Source organism: Meleagris gallopavo, chromosome 21 (genome assembly GCF_905368555.1).
Source record: "Meleagris gallopavo chromosome 21, MGAL_WU_HG_1.1, whole genome shotgun sequence".
In the NCBI taxonomy this organism is placed as follows: domain Eukaryota; kingdom Metazoa; phylum Chordata; class Aves; order Galliformes; family Phasianidae; genus Meleagris; species Meleagris gallopavo.
In genome coordinates, this window is record NC_139424.1 from 8,707,888 (window position 1) to 8,722,407 (window position 14,520).

General features: G+C 50.2%; 1 protein-coding gene across 4 annotated transcripts; it reads left to right on the top strand.

Annotated features, from left to right (window-relative positions):
* The first annotated feature begins 1,063 nt into the window (after window positions 1-1,063).
* Window positions 1,064-14,003, top strand: VEZF1 (vascular endothelial zinc finger 1). Of its 4 annotated transcripts, none has more exons than XM_085240917.1 (7): window positions 1,066-1,289; window positions 5,575-6,293; window positions 6,771-6,834; window positions 7,807-7,990; window positions 8,800-9,012; window positions 11,156-11,200; window positions 11,539-14,003. In XM_085240917.1, the coding sequence occupies exons 1-7, from the start codon at window positions 1,257-1,259 to the stop codon at window positions 11,964-11,966; spliced, it is 1,686 nt and encodes a 561-aa protein (XP_085097043.1). In that variant the 5' UTR covers window positions 1,066-1,256; the 3' UTR covers window positions 11,967-14,003. The 4 variants fall into 4 exon arrangements, with proteins under 4 accessions (XP_085097045.1, XP_085097043.1, XP_085097046.1 ...); XM_085240918.1 differs by having other exon boundaries at window positions 1,071-1,289; window positions 5,575-6,272; XM_085240919.1 differs by lacking the exon at window positions 11,156-11,200 and having other exon boundaries at window positions 1,064-1,289.
* The last annotated feature ends 517 nt before the right edge of the window (window positions 14,004-14,520 follow it).

Consider the following 14,520-nt stretch of genomic DNA (forward strand, 5'->3'; position numbering starts at 1 on the left):
GGAGCCCTGCACGCAAAACTCGAGCTCTGCGGAAAACTAAGGGTGACCAACATCAGCGTGTGTCTGTGCACGCAGTGATGGGACAGACGCTCCCGCGGCCAAGGGCTGCGTGCGGTGGTGCAGGGCTGGGCCCGGGAACGGCAGAGAGGGGCTGCGGGCAGAAAGGGAAAGCGCTGCCATCGACCCGGGTTCCTCGTGTCCCCGGCTCCCAGACACGCAGCCCCTTCCCTACAAGCAGAGCCGTGGCTCCGAGCCCCTCACAGCGCCGCGTCGGACCCACACGTGTGCGCTCCCGGCATTGCCGTGGGGCAGCGGTGCCCCCGGAGCGCGGCTGAGCCCCAATCCCGCCGCTCTCGGGGCTGCGCTTGATGTGTGTAAACACGTAATTGAGGGTAAGCGTACGCTTAATTGTTTGTGGCTTCGATTTGCATTCGGGTGCCGCGCGGAGGACGCCGCAGCCGCCGCCGAACGCGGGCAGCCCGCTGCTGGGAGGCGCGGGGGGCGCCGAGCCGAGGCCCGGCGGGGAGGCCCGGGGGCGGCGGGGCGGCTCAGGGCTCCCGGCGGGGCGCGGCACGGGAGCGCCGAGGGATCCCCGGGGCGGCCCCGCGCCCGCCCTCCGCCCGCACCCGCGGGGCGAAGCCGCCCCCCGCCGCCGCCGCCCCCGCGGCTCCTGCCGGCTCCCTCCCCGCGCCGCGGGCGGGGGCGGCGGGCGGGGAGAGCGGGGAGGAAGGCGGGAGGGAGGGGAGCGGAGGGCGGCGCGGCCGGGCCCCCGCCCGGGGCCGGCGGCGGGGCAGCGGCCCTGGACACCGCGCCCGCTCCTCCATCTTCTCTCGCCACAGCTCTCGCCTCGGCTTCCCCAGCCCGGGACCGGCCCATTGCCAGCCCCGCGGGGGGGGGCGGCCCGCCCGCCGCGCCGCCCCGGCCCCGCCGCCCGCCCGCCGCCGCGCCGCGCCGCCCCGGGCCCCTCCGCCCGCCCCGAGCCGAGGGAGCGGCGGGGGCGGCGCCGCGGAGCTCCGGGCCCGCACCGCCCCGCCGGGCCGCGCCGCCGCCGCCTCCCCCCTCTGGGCCGCAGTGGTGCAGCCCGGAGGTTAGCGGAAGCGGCCGCTCGGCGCTGCCATGTTGAGCCGCCGCCGCCGCCGCCGCTTTGTTGTCGGCTCCATGTAGCTGGGGCCCGGGGGAAGGAGGGAGGGGGGCGCCGCGCCGCCGGAGCCGCCGCCGGAGCCGCCGCCGCCCGCCGAGGCCGGGACGCCCCCGCCATGGAGGCCAACTGGACCGCGTTCCTCTTTCAGGTGAGGCCCCGCCGCGGCCGCCCGCGCCCCCCCCTCCTCCCTCCCTCCCCGCGGCCGCCGCGCTCCGCCAGGGCCCGGCTGTCACTCAGCGCCGCCGCCCGGCCCCCGCCCGCCTCCCCCGGCCCCGCGGCGCGGCGCGGCCCGCCGGCCTCCCTCCTTCCCTCCCTCCCTCTTCTTCTCTCCTCCGCTTTCCTCTCCTTTCCTCCTCCTCCTCTCTCCCTGCTACTTTTTCTCCGTCTTTATTTTTTTTCCTTTTTTTGTCCCTTGTTGTGATTTTTTTTTTCGTGCGTGTGTGTGTGCGGGTGGGGGGAGCAGCCCCGCCGTTATCACGAGGATTATCCCTTTTCCCGCTGTTATTTTTAATCTTTATTCGAGTTTTTCTTCCCCCGCCGTCTCCCCCCGCTCCCCGCCAAAAGGACGCGCACGGCGCAGCCTCCGGCACTGCGGGGCCGTTAATCCCGCCGGCTCGGGCCGCGTGCCGCCTCCGAGGGCGCCGTGGCCGGGAGCAGCGCGACTCTCCGCCGCCGTCCGCCCCCTTCCCGGCCGCGGTGCGGAGGGCGATGCGCGGCGCGGAGCTCCGAAGCCCCCGCCGGGCTTTGTCAGCCGCATCCCCGCACGCCGCGCCGTTGTTTTTCTCGCTCTTCGATAAGCATAAAAGGTGATAAAGCGCATAACTGCGGCGGCGTTGCAAAACGGGGAGTTAAATAAATCCGCGCGCATCACCGTCCTCGAGCTGAAGCGCTGCCGGGCCGCCGTGCTGCGGGAGACGAAGCGCCGCTCGCGGGCGGTGCAGGGCGGCCGCGGCATCCCTGGCAGCACCGGGTGCTGCCTCGGAGGTGTCCGCCCGGCTGCTCGCTGCCGTGATCCCGGGCGGCTGCCGTGATCCCGAGCGGCGGCGACGCGCTGTGATGTAGCGGAGGGTTTTGCTGCCGTAGGTAAGAGCCGGCAGTCCGCCTGCCCGGCGCGCCCGCTGATGGATGGCCTGGAAGCGTCCTCAGCCGACTTTGGCGTGGGAGTTTTCCTCCGATACTTTTATCTTTCCCCCGAATAATAAAGCTTTCCAACCTCCTAATAAATGCCGAGTATCGTTTCTGGAGTCGTTTTGTTAAAGCCGAGGACTTGGATGTGAGCATCCTAATGGGCCTCGCAAAGACGAGCATCACAAAGTACTCCTCTGCTTTCCGTTCTTTTCTTCTCTCCGTCCTTAAGCATTCCTTCTTTCTGCTCTCCCCAGCACATTGGCTCAAATGAGTGACAGAAAGTACATTTTAACCCCCTCCCTGCTAGGGCTTCAGTAACAAGCACAACAGAACAAACGTCCACCAATTCTTTTGGGGTGCTTTTATTCACGTGCTTTTTGGATTTCTAAGGGAAAGTTCAATGTAGAATGCAAGTTAGTTTACAGCTGTAACTTGTAGCAAAATGTTTCTAGAGGAGGTTGCAGTGTGTCGGCAGGGCTGTGCTGGGGAGCAGCTCTTCCCAGTCGGAGCTGTGGCTGCTCTGGGCAGCCGTGGCTGCCTGAAGCGATGGTTATGGTGTGGAATGAGCCGTCCTTGTGATTTTGAAACCCACTCTGAGTATCAGCCCGGAAAGCGAAAGTTGTATCTGCTCTTGTTGGAGGACTCATCCATCAAACAGGGTATGCGAGATATGACTCACGCTAATTTGTTGCTCTCACATTAAGGCTTGAGCACAAAAATCTCTTCGCCTCTGGCGCTGGAAGTTCGCAGTGCCGCGTCTTGCAGCCCTCTGTCACAGAGATTGTTTGTTTGCTGTCCCCCCGGAAAGGAGGACTTCCTGATAGAACGGGGCTGTTCTGCCCAGAGCTGTCCCAGGCAGTCGGAACAGCAGCGCTGAACGTTAGGAAGAGTGAAGAGCTCTGTGCCAGCACAGCACAGCCGTGTGAGAGGCCTCTGAGCAGCAGGTGCTGTGTCCCTTTTCGAGCAGCAGGGTACAGACTGCTTCTTTTAGGATGGCCCTAAGGGCGAGCGAGGGACGGTGCTGTGTAGGGCAGTGCTGTAGGGCAGTGCTGCGTGCCGGGGGCTGCATGGAAAGAAGCACTGCTGCTCACCCGGCCGTCAGCCCTTACGTAAGCGGCGGCCCCGCAGCACGCAGCCTTATGAATATACATTGGTCTGTGGCCAGCGACTGTGTCCCTTCGGTGGGAAGGAGTGCCTCGGTGCCTCTGAGTGCTGATGATATTGTAAGGCTTAAAAATAACCATAAACTGCGCGAATTTGAACCCAGTCCAAAGGATTTGGGCTCCTATTATCCGATCTGCTAGCTCTGCCTTTGAAACCGTATCTCGGGAGCTATCCTTAGATGCTCTTAAGTGTCTCCTGCTGCAGTTAACAACATTGTCGAATGCTTATTTAAAGTTGGCTGTAAAATGTGTCAGTTGGTTGTTTTTTTTCCCCAAATTAAAATTGTATTTGAGTACGCAGCTTGCTTAATATCGTGCTTTTGAAGCGTGTTGTTCCTATCTTTTTTAATGCAACGGAGGTGTCCCATTGCACAGCCGTAGTGGAAGTTCCTGGCAGCAGCTCGGCTCGGGCAGGAGCCTGAGGTGAGGAGGATGTGTGCGGTGTTGGTTTGGCAGCACAGCCACCAGGACAGCCCTGTGCTCTGCTCTGTGCTCATCCCTTCTGCACACAGCCCTGCTGCTGCTGTTTGCAGTGCTGCAGCGGTGACATGCGGGCACCCGGTGCATCCCGCGCTCCTCACGGCCGCAGGGCTGTGCTGGCTCCTTCCTGCAAGTTTGCTCTCCTGTTATCACAGCAAACCCGCAAACTATTTTCCTGTCAGATAGGCACGGAGTGTTACAGAGCACGTATTCCTTCCCACGTGGCTCGGTGTTTGTGTCCACTGATGGCTTTTATCCAAAGGCCGTCGGCCCCGCGCTGCGAGATGTGAGTGGAGCAGGGAGCAGAGCAGGGGTGTGCGGGGCTGAGAGCTGCTGCTGGGAAGTGCTGCCTGCGAGGGGTTCCCCGCGAGGGGCACGGTGTGCTTCTAGAAACGCTGCCTTCTTGTGAGGGCACCATGAGTTTGACTTGTGTACTGAGAGCATTAGCCAGGCTGTGCTTTGTAAAGCTGTCTGTCCGCCGCCAAACAGAAGCAGATGCATGAGGGCTGCAGTGTCCAGCTTTGAGTGGTGAAAGCATTGCGTGTTGCTTTGGGGAGAAAGCTGTAGGGAAGGAGCCCCTGTGGCCCTGAGGGCTGTGGCACTGAGCTCATACCGAGTGTGAGTTCCCCAGGCTTGCCTTCACACTGGGCAAACGGCACTAATGCCCAGGCTGATCTGAAACTGCTCTGATCAGACCGAGATGCATCTTGAATACAGATGCGCTTAAACTGGCTTAAGGTGCTAGAGTGATTTATTTTAATGCTCCATTAGACTGAATTGCTCTGTGTGGTTTCTAAACCACTTTAAGTTTGTATCTGCTCGGGTTTTGTCCCCATCTGACGGGTGAGGTTTGATGTCGGTGTTTTCTGCCTTAGAACGAACAGCGCTCGGTGTCCAGGGGCTGCCGCTCGGCCAAGGGCCGCCTGCCATGGCACGGTGCCAGCACCCTTCTGCCTTCCCAGAGCTTCTCCCAGCCCTTCTGTCCCTCTCGGCCATCGGGCGCTGCTTTCGGTCAGCCTCGAACTCTTCCCCTGCCCATGCTCTGTGCAGTCCCCAGCTGTGCAGAGCGTCGGGCAGCGTGCGGGCGCTGCTGAGTGCAGCAGTGCAGCTGCGGGTTGGGTTGCTGTGGTTGCGGTGCTCCACGCTGGAACGAACGCGTTGTTTGAACAGGATGGGTTATCGCAGCTCAGCTCCGGGCAGCTGCAGCCGAATCCCCGGCGTGCAGCGAGCTGGGTGTAAGTGGAAAGGTGGGGCGGGATTTTGCAACTGCGACGGTGCGCTCAGAAAGTCCTGCTGGGGCACCTGATACGATCGTTAGTAAAACGAGTTACCTGCTATGTAAAGATCAAGCGATACGGCAGTAAAAGATCTGACGGGCGCCTCGTTGTTTTCCGTAAGAAATGTTGCCCTCCGGAAACTTAATAATGATTTGATTGCTACGGTGTGTGCCTTGCTGCACTTCCTCACCGCAGACTCCGCGCTGTGTGTGCATTTGAAGCGTGTGTGAGTTACCCTGTTTGAAACCAAACTTACGTAACCTTCTCCAGTTGGCACTTCCATGGCCTTCGGTCTAACATTTGCTTTCCTGTAGTGTGTAAATGTTCTCACCGTGTCAAAGGGAGCGTCCCTCCCGGGAACTTAAGCGTGACTGTTTGGTTTTAGGCACACGAAGCCTCCCATCACCAACAGCAGGCAGCGCAGAACAGCTTGTTGCCTCTCCTGAGCTCTGCAGTAGAGCCACCTGATCAGAAGCCGATTCTGCCCTTACCAATAACACAGAAACCTCAGCCCGCACCAGAAACATTAAAGGATGCTATTGTTGGGATTAAAAAGGAAAAACCTAAAACCTCCTTTGTGTGCACTTACTGCAGCAAGGCTTTCAGGGACAGCTACCATTTGAGGCGCCACGAGTCCTGCCACACAGGGATAAAATTGGTGTCACGGCCAAAGAAAACTCCCACCACAATGGTGCCCCTTATCTCCACCATCGCCGGTGACAACAGCCGAAGCTCCTTGGTGTCCACCATCGCCGGCATCCTGTCCACGGTCACCACGTCTTCCTCCGCCACCAACCCCAGCAGCAGCGCCGGAGCCACGGCCATGGCTGTGACGCAGACGGTGAAGAAGCCCAGCAAGCCCGTCAAGAAGAACCACGCCTGCGAGATGTGCGGGAAGGCCTTCAGGGACGTGTACCACCTCAACCGGCACAAGCTGTCCCACTCAGATGAAAAACCCTTCGAATGTCCGATTTGCAATCAGCGCTTCAAAAGAAAGGATCGCATGACCTACCACGTGAGGTCTCACGAAGGTGGCATCACGAAACCGTACACCTGTGGTGTTTGTGGAAAAGGCTTCTCGAGGTACCATGTAGAAAATCCCAGGCGAGCTCAAGTATTGGCTTTTCATAACCAAGAGGGGTTAAGCTGTCGTAGCGAGGGGTGGGAGAGGGGTGGGGGGATAAAGAGCCGTGCTCAGCTCCGGGGCACAGGCGGGCAGCGAGCAGTCGCTTTTAGCAAGGATGTTTTGAAGTGGTTTCCTCACCTTGGATACGTCGGTGCTGCTGGTGGTGCTCGCAGAGCCACGCTCAGCCGTCGGGCACAGCAGGCTGTCACCCTGCCCTCAGCAAGGCCGTAGGGCTGTCGGTCTGTCACCTTTACACGAGGTGCTGCCCTTTCCAGGTGTGTAAGAAGAAGTAAGTTTTTCACCGCAGGCTGGGGCTCCTCTGCGTTACTCCATCTAGCAGTCAGTGTGTAGGTAGGGGGCGTGGGCTGCAGAGGGCTGGCAGCATGCTGCTCAGGTGTCATTGCTATGTATTTGTAACAGTACGCGTTTTCTTTTCTCTTTCTCTCTTTTTGCAGGCCTGATCATTTAAGCTGTCACGTTAAACATGTTCATTCAACAGAGAGACCCTTCAAATGCCAAGTAAGGGCTACCATTATTTATTAAGAACAATATTTCGTTGTATAGTTAGAATCTCAGGGGAGTAATCGTTGCAGAACCGCATTTGCTCTTGGACATTTCTGTGGAATGCAAGTTTGGGAATAGAGTCTCATCTGCACTACTTAGCAGCTGCGTGGCAGCAGTTTGAAAGGCTGCAGGAGCTGCTCCCGCAGGAAGATGAGAGGCTTCTTGCTTTGCTGCAGAACAACAGAGTTGTTTCATGGTGCGCTCAGCTTAGCAGGAGGACTGTAGCATGTCCTCAGCTCAGTGCTCGTTACTGCAGTCATGTGTGCAATGTGTTTCTCAGTATATCCCTTAAAAATGCATTGGAATAGTTGATTCTGGATGTGTTGTTTTGTTTTTTGCTGGAACATGAAAGCACGTTGCCCTAAGTTGATGAGTTAGTGTCAGAGAAATAACCTGAATACTTTTGAACAATTAGCTGTTTTGCTTGGAATATATCTGCATGTTCCAACCTGTGTTTTAGTGACTCATCGTATATATGAAAGTTTTGTGTAAAAAGAATGGCTTTAGGAGAAGGTTTTGTTTCCCTCTTCTGATTTGGTTGGAGACAGAAGTAACTGAACACTTCACCTTTGTATAGTAGAATGTTATCGGGTACCAACGGTGCCTGTGGTAGGTGGGTTTCTGTAAGTCACCTCTTGCTTTGTTAGGTAAGGCAGCCCCACTACTTTAGGACAGCTCAGATAGTGGAGAGCACAATTTTTGTCCTAGTCATCTCTGAAGCCAGCTTCCATGAAGCTCCCGGGTAACGCTGAGCTCGGCTCAGCAGTTTGATTTTGGTCTCTCCATAAATGTAGGCAAAACTTGAGGTAGTCAGTACGCCTGGGACACCTTTGGCACGTGGGAAGTGGAATAGGTTTGCAGGGGGCATGCAATTCATACCTAACGATCCGGTCTGCACTTTGAGTCTAACTGTTGTCCTTCATATAGACGTGCACTGCTGCCTTTGCCACCAAAGACAGACTGCGGACACACATGGTGCGCCATGAAGGAAAGGTATCGTGTAATATCTGTGGTAAACTTCTGAGTGCAGCATATATCACCAGCCACTTAAAGACACACGGGCAGAGCCAAAGTATCAACTGTAATACCTGTAAACAAGGCATCAATAAAAGTAGGTGAACGTTTTAAAAGCATTTCTAATACCAATGTGTTTGCCAAGGGAATTGCCTTTGATTACATTAAAATGCAAGAACATACCCGTCTCTGTGGGTATTCGCACCTATTAAAAATAGATATTTCATAACAGGTTCTTCTGTAGCTCAAGAAATTGGCATATGTGGAGTTGGTTTGCTGCTAGACTGTGCTGCTGGGAATGTCTAAAATGCCTGATTGTTGAGCTTGGAAATTTGGATGTGAGATATTTTTTGAGGTGTAGGGTTACAGCTCTGGCTTTGTAAGTCAACTCGGTGGTGCTAAGCCAGTTCATCTGAGGCATTTTACGGCAGTTGGTGGAGGTGGAAATGATGAGCTGTAATGTGGCCAGGGGGAAGTAATGTGCTGTTCTGTGATGCAAAGGTAAACTGAAAATTTGAAGTCATGCTTGGAAGAAAAAGTAAAAAGGCCTTTAGGAAAAAAAATGGAACTGAGGTTTAAAAAAAGTGGAATCTGCTAACCAGCTTTTGAGTTCTAGAGACTGTGGTCTTTTATTTCAGTCTTTCTAAAATACAAATAAAATAATGAGAAAGGAGGTTTGTTTTTGGCAGAGAAAGCAGATGTTCTTGATTTGCATTGTGTTTTAAACATTGGAAAAGTAGTTGTATAAAACACAGAACTAATTACATGGTTTTAAGCACCTCTGTGATTTTTTGCTGCTGGAATCCTGCGAGATTCCACACTCTTTTTGGAAGAAGCCTTTGTCATCTCAGCAGAAAACAGAGTAAATTTTCAAGGTGAATTTGTGTTCTTACTTAATTGGCATAGCATGCATGAGTGAAGAGACCAGCAATCAGAAGCAGCAGCAGCAGCAGCAACAGCAGCAGCAGCAACAACAACAGCAACAACAGCAGCAGCAGCAGCAGCAACAGCAACAACAGCAGCAGCAGCAGCAGCAGCAGCAGCATGTAACAAGTTGGCCTGGAAAGCAGGTAGAGACCTTGAGATTGTGGGAAGAGGCCGTCAAAGCAAGGAAGAAAGGTAAAATGGAACCATACTTACCATCTTGGTTTTATAAGATAATTGAGTTTATGGTTATGTGGGGAGTTTAAGGAGTCAGAAAAGAGTGGTAGATGGAAAGTCATTCTCAGAAGCTAGAAGGTATAGCTGAAAATGAGCAGGAGGATGTCATCACCAAAATTAAGCTTGTAAAGGATCTCTTTATTGCTTGCTTCCCGTTGGTCTCTGTGATTCAATGTGTATGTAGCAGTCATCAATTATAAAGGGATGTTTGTATCTGCTCCAAGGCAAGAGTGTGTTTTTCGACTTGCATGTGGTTTTGAGCTGTGTTTATGTATATTTACCAGTTGTTAACTTGTGTGCATATATATATTTATGTGTATATATATACACACATACAACACCTCTGTCTTTGCATCATCAGCTTGCATGTGAATGCTTTCTGTGTTCCTTCCAGCCTTTCTCTCCTGACTTACGCAATTCACTTTATCTGTAACTTGATTGTATTGCATGAAGTTTTCCGAAACTTGTGGAACTTTACTCTTCCATCTCTTTTTTTTTTTTTTTTTAATTACAAAATTAACTTATATGTGAAAGTGCTTTTCATTATTGCTAGCACCCAGCTTACACGTGCCTGTCCTACTGTCACCAAAGTTGAATAGCTTCCTTTTGTTGGTCAGTGCGTCAGCTTTGTAGAGAATAGATTGCTTCAGCTTAGTGTCTTGTTTGGTGTACAATAGTTTAAAGCTTCCTGCTACCGCTAGCTTATTCTTTTTGCATCAGTTTGCTTTCTAATGCCTGTCACTGACTCTTGTAGATTACACGTTTTAGAAGAAATTCCTAGTGACCACTTACTGCTTCTCACTGTCTGTTTTTAGTAATAAGTGTTCTCAACTCACTTTTTTTCCCCTTTTTCTCCTAAACTCCCTTTCAGTTTCCTCACTCTTTTCTAGGTCATATTTGTGTATTAGGCTGCTAGCTCCTTTCTCCTTCTGCTATTTCAATTGAATTGAATCCTGTGATTTGAAAGTTTAGAAACAGCCTGTTCGTGTTAAAATGTAGCAATAGCAGACATTAAATATGATCAGGCCACCAAGTGGATAAAGCAAAGGGGTGCTGAATTTAGAAAATCTGAGTAACCTTTTTCTGCTTGTTCCCGTTTCCCGTTCCCTCCCTTTCTTACTGCCATTGTGTGTATGCTGTAACAGAATCTGCTTTTGGACGGACTGGTGGGTGAGGGAGGGGGGCGGGGAGAAATGTCGTGGAATGGATGACAGTCATTTAATTAACTGAACTGGGGAAGGGACGTGGGTGGGCTGTTTGTGTGTTACTGCGCTTGGAGGGCGAAGCTAGGCCAGCCAGTGCCATGCCTATGTGCTGCTCTTCTCACGCCGGTTCTCCTGCGCTGGTGCCACCTGTTGTGTTGGCTTTACAATATATGGGATCTTTTTAGTCTAGTACTATTTTATTTTCACAATTTTTTTTTTTTTTTTTTACTCTTTCCCTTCCCTCCCACTCCTCCTAGATATGGACTTTGAAGAACCAACAGTAACCCTTGAATGGGGCTAATGTTGCTTTCAAAGTTAACTCTGTCTTGGTACATTTGTATTGCCCGAGTGGCAGCAGTGGACTCTTTGCTCCTGGCTTACCTCCTGACACGTGGGTGTAGACTGAGCTTGGTGTCCTACCCTACAAATGTGGAATAAGACACGACTTAGACGTGCTGTAACCTTGACCTAGAATATATTTTTGTCGGTTTCTCTAGCAGCCACCCCCTTCCTTCACCCACGGCCATCAGCCCGCTTCTGTTTTTGGAGCCTCCCAGTGTGGGCAGCCGGCAGGTGGTGCTGATGCCCAGCGATCCCCGCGGCAGCCCGGCAGTGCCCAGCAGCGGGCACAGGCTCTGGCTCTTCCTTGTCTGCCGCTTAATTCCTGCTTGCTGCAAGACCGAGTAACGCAGAGCTTGGTGCGGGGCGGTAGCTTTGTGTGAGAGGCGGTGGGGTTGGAGGCTGTCCGGACTGGGGAGCCTTGGAAATCGCTCAGTAGGAGCGCCGCGGTCGGTGGAACAGCTTAATAGAAATAATTAAGTGTGAAGTAAGCAGGTAAATATTGCAATGAGCTGTGCTTATCAGTCCCTAATAACGACTTTTTAAAACCTTCACAGAATGTCAGTTCACCTTTGAGAAGGCTATAGAGTACGTACCATTCGGTATGTACACTCTCTCCTCTATTTACAATGTTCCTCTCGGGAGGATTTTTTGATTGTACGATACTGTTTTTATGAACATCGAAACCCTCTTGATAAGACAACCTCGTTTGATTTCCCGGGAAAGAATACTGAATTCAAATGAACTGCATGAGAGTTTGTATTTCTCGTAGGCTATCGAATGTTAACAGATTTAACTTAATAATAATTCCTAACAGAAAATGATTCCAGAATTTGTACCTTTGTACTTGTTTGATTTTTGTTTTTGTTTTTGTTTTTAGATCTCGTCCATGGTTTTTTATGTGTTAAAAACTTTTTGTCTTTTTATGTCTCATTTTTAGAAGCTGCTAACTTGTGCCAAACCTCCACTGCTGCTACTACGCCTGTGACTCTTACTACTCCATTCAATATAACGTCCTCTGTGGCTTCTGGGACTATCACAAACCCAGTCACAGTGGCAGCTGCAATGAGCATGAGAAGTCCAGTAAATGTATCAAGTGCAGTTAATATATCCAGTCCGATGAACCTAGGGCATCCTGTAACTATAACAAGTCCATTATCCATGACATCTCCATTAACGCTCACCACACCAGTCAATCTTCCCACCCCAGTAACGGCTCCAGTGAATATAGCACACCCAGTCACTATCACGTCTCCCATGAACCTCCCCACACCGATGACGTTAGCTGGTCCCTTAAACATAGCAATGAGACCAGTAGAGAGCATGCCTTTCCTGCCCCAGGCCTTGCCCACGTCTCCTCCCTGGTAAAGAATTTCTCAACAGTATTAAAAGGATTAAAATGGAATCCTTACCAGCAGTTCTTTTTTGGGGTTTGTTTGCTTGTTTTGTTTTGGTTTTGTTTGTTTTTTGTTTTTCTTTCCCCTCCCCCCCCTTTTTTTTTAAGTTAATAATAAATTCAATCTAAGGCACCGCGGTAACGCACCATCAGAGAGCGTAGTAGCATCTTCCCCTGTTGATTTGGCTCGTGTGGTTCAATCTTGAGTTTCACTGGAGCACTTCATTTAACGTGAGTTTTACCTTTTAGCTGACTGATGACGAATTAGAGCAGATACGTATTTGCCAGAGGTTTTTTGTTGTTGTTGTTGTTGTTTTTTTTAAGGAAGTCATTGAAAACCAGTTTTATGTTTTATCCCCCGAATAACTTAGAAAATTATTTTAATCTAAACACTAGCAAAGACCCCCTTTGTATCTTTAAGAGGGCAGATGGCTAAATGTAACTTGCCAGTCCTTAGGTCCGTTTTTTTGGGCTAGTGTAGAATCTTTGTCTGTGTTAATGGTTTTTTTTTTGTTTTGTTTTGTTTTCGTTTTTTTTTTTTTTTTTTTTTTAATGAGTAAATGAATTACAATGTTGTCATTTATTAAAAAAAAATGCATTTTGGATGAAATATGCATTTTACCTTTGGGAATATGATAATTTCAGGCAGCATTCCCTATGGGAAAGGTGATACCAGCTCTGATATGCAAAGCATATGATAACTTATCATTCTAACTTCAACATATAATAGGGATTGTGACCTGATATTTGGAGATGTAAATATTACCCAACATATTACCCTAAGGGAATATAGCATTGTAGTCAACATTTTTAAAAAAAACAAACTGTTATTGTTTGGCGAGAAACAGCCGAGGCTGACAGAAGAGGAGTCGAAATGTATGTAAACATGGTCTCTGAACAGTCAGACCCCTATGGGACTCTTACCTAGGAGCAAAAGGAGTGCTTTGAAACTTAAGAAACATTGCTTTAAGCTGGAAGATTCTGGAGGCACTGGGTGTGATTTTTATGCCCTCTGCCTCCCAATCAGAACCTGCTGGTGTTACAGCAGGGGACAGACGTGTTAGTTGTTCACTAGAAGTTTTGTCTTATATTAAATTGTATACAGTTTTTATTCTAACCACTAACTAGGTAGGATGCCCCGTCAGGACAAGCAGAGAGCGTCTTTTAATTTCTCCCCTATTTCTTAATCAAGTGTTGTGCAAATCTGTTCAACTTTGTAAATATTTGCAAACATCATCATTTTTACGTTATTCTTCTATTGTGTTAACACATTTCTATCAATTTGTGGGGGTTCTGGGGTGATGGCCTGAACTGTCTTGCCCAGAACTACTCTACAAATGGTCACACATGTTTAAGCTACATGTGCTTTTTATTTCTTAACCTGTTTATCTGTACATAACGTAGAAAGCAAAATCTAGGGAAACAGATATACTTTTTAGACTATCATGTCACATATTCACATTTTTAAAACTTTGTTTAAAAAAAAAAACACAAAAAAAACCCCACCCTAAAACCAAGACTCTACATTAAAAAGAAAAATAATAATGAGTTGAGATGTTTTTATTTTAATGAAGCTGAAAGCTATGGAGATTAGCGTGTGCGCATTTTCACAGAGTGCTAGCAGGACTGACTAGTCAAAATGGACTGCTTCCGTTCCTACCCTGCCGTGTCAGTACAAGCAGAGATTGCCAGACTTCTGGGTCAGGTGACAGGTATCTGTATCATTACGTGAAACTGTTCTAGGGGCTTGGACTACATAGTAAACAAAAACAACAAAAAAAAAATAGAGCTTAGTGTAAAATAATTTTATAAATGATCTTTTGTACTTTAGGACATCAAATTGTACAACTTTTGTATATATAAAAGCTTAGGAACTTTCTGTTTAGCAGAAAGGAAACACATTCCTACACTTTTAATGTATATGTTTGTTATAATGTCCATGTAAACATATGCCCTATGTTTGTGCCTTTTAATTAGTTTGTCTCAATAAACAAAAATGTAGAGAAGAATATGTAGCTATGACTTTGTTACCACTGTTCTTACTCCAGATGTATAGACGTCTTCGTTTTTGCACTGTGTAGAGCGTTGCGTGCAGACAGCTGCATGACTTAGGCTGATACGGCCAACATGAGGCATGTGAGTTGAATGCACCCCAGCAAAAAATCTTCCTCCCTTAGCGTAGAGCAGCCCGTGCTGACGGGCGTTGCATGTTGGGTTGTGTAGTTTCCAAGCCATCTCTGTTACCCACCTCAGTGATACCAACTTGCACCAGTTTTACGTAGTAGGTATGGCATTCTGGATCTGGGTAAACTGCAGAGATGACCCTTAGATGAAGTTTGGGTGTCCCTGAGCTTGAAAAACAAAAGCATTAAAAGCCAATGTGAAAATGTGTACGAGAAGTGGTTATCTATGAATTACTTACAATAAACAGGTGTGAGACTTAATTGTATGTTGTCAATTACTGTAGTATTGACAGGGGATCCATCGTCCTGCCAGCGTGCCCTGCTGGTGTTATTTTTATCCCGG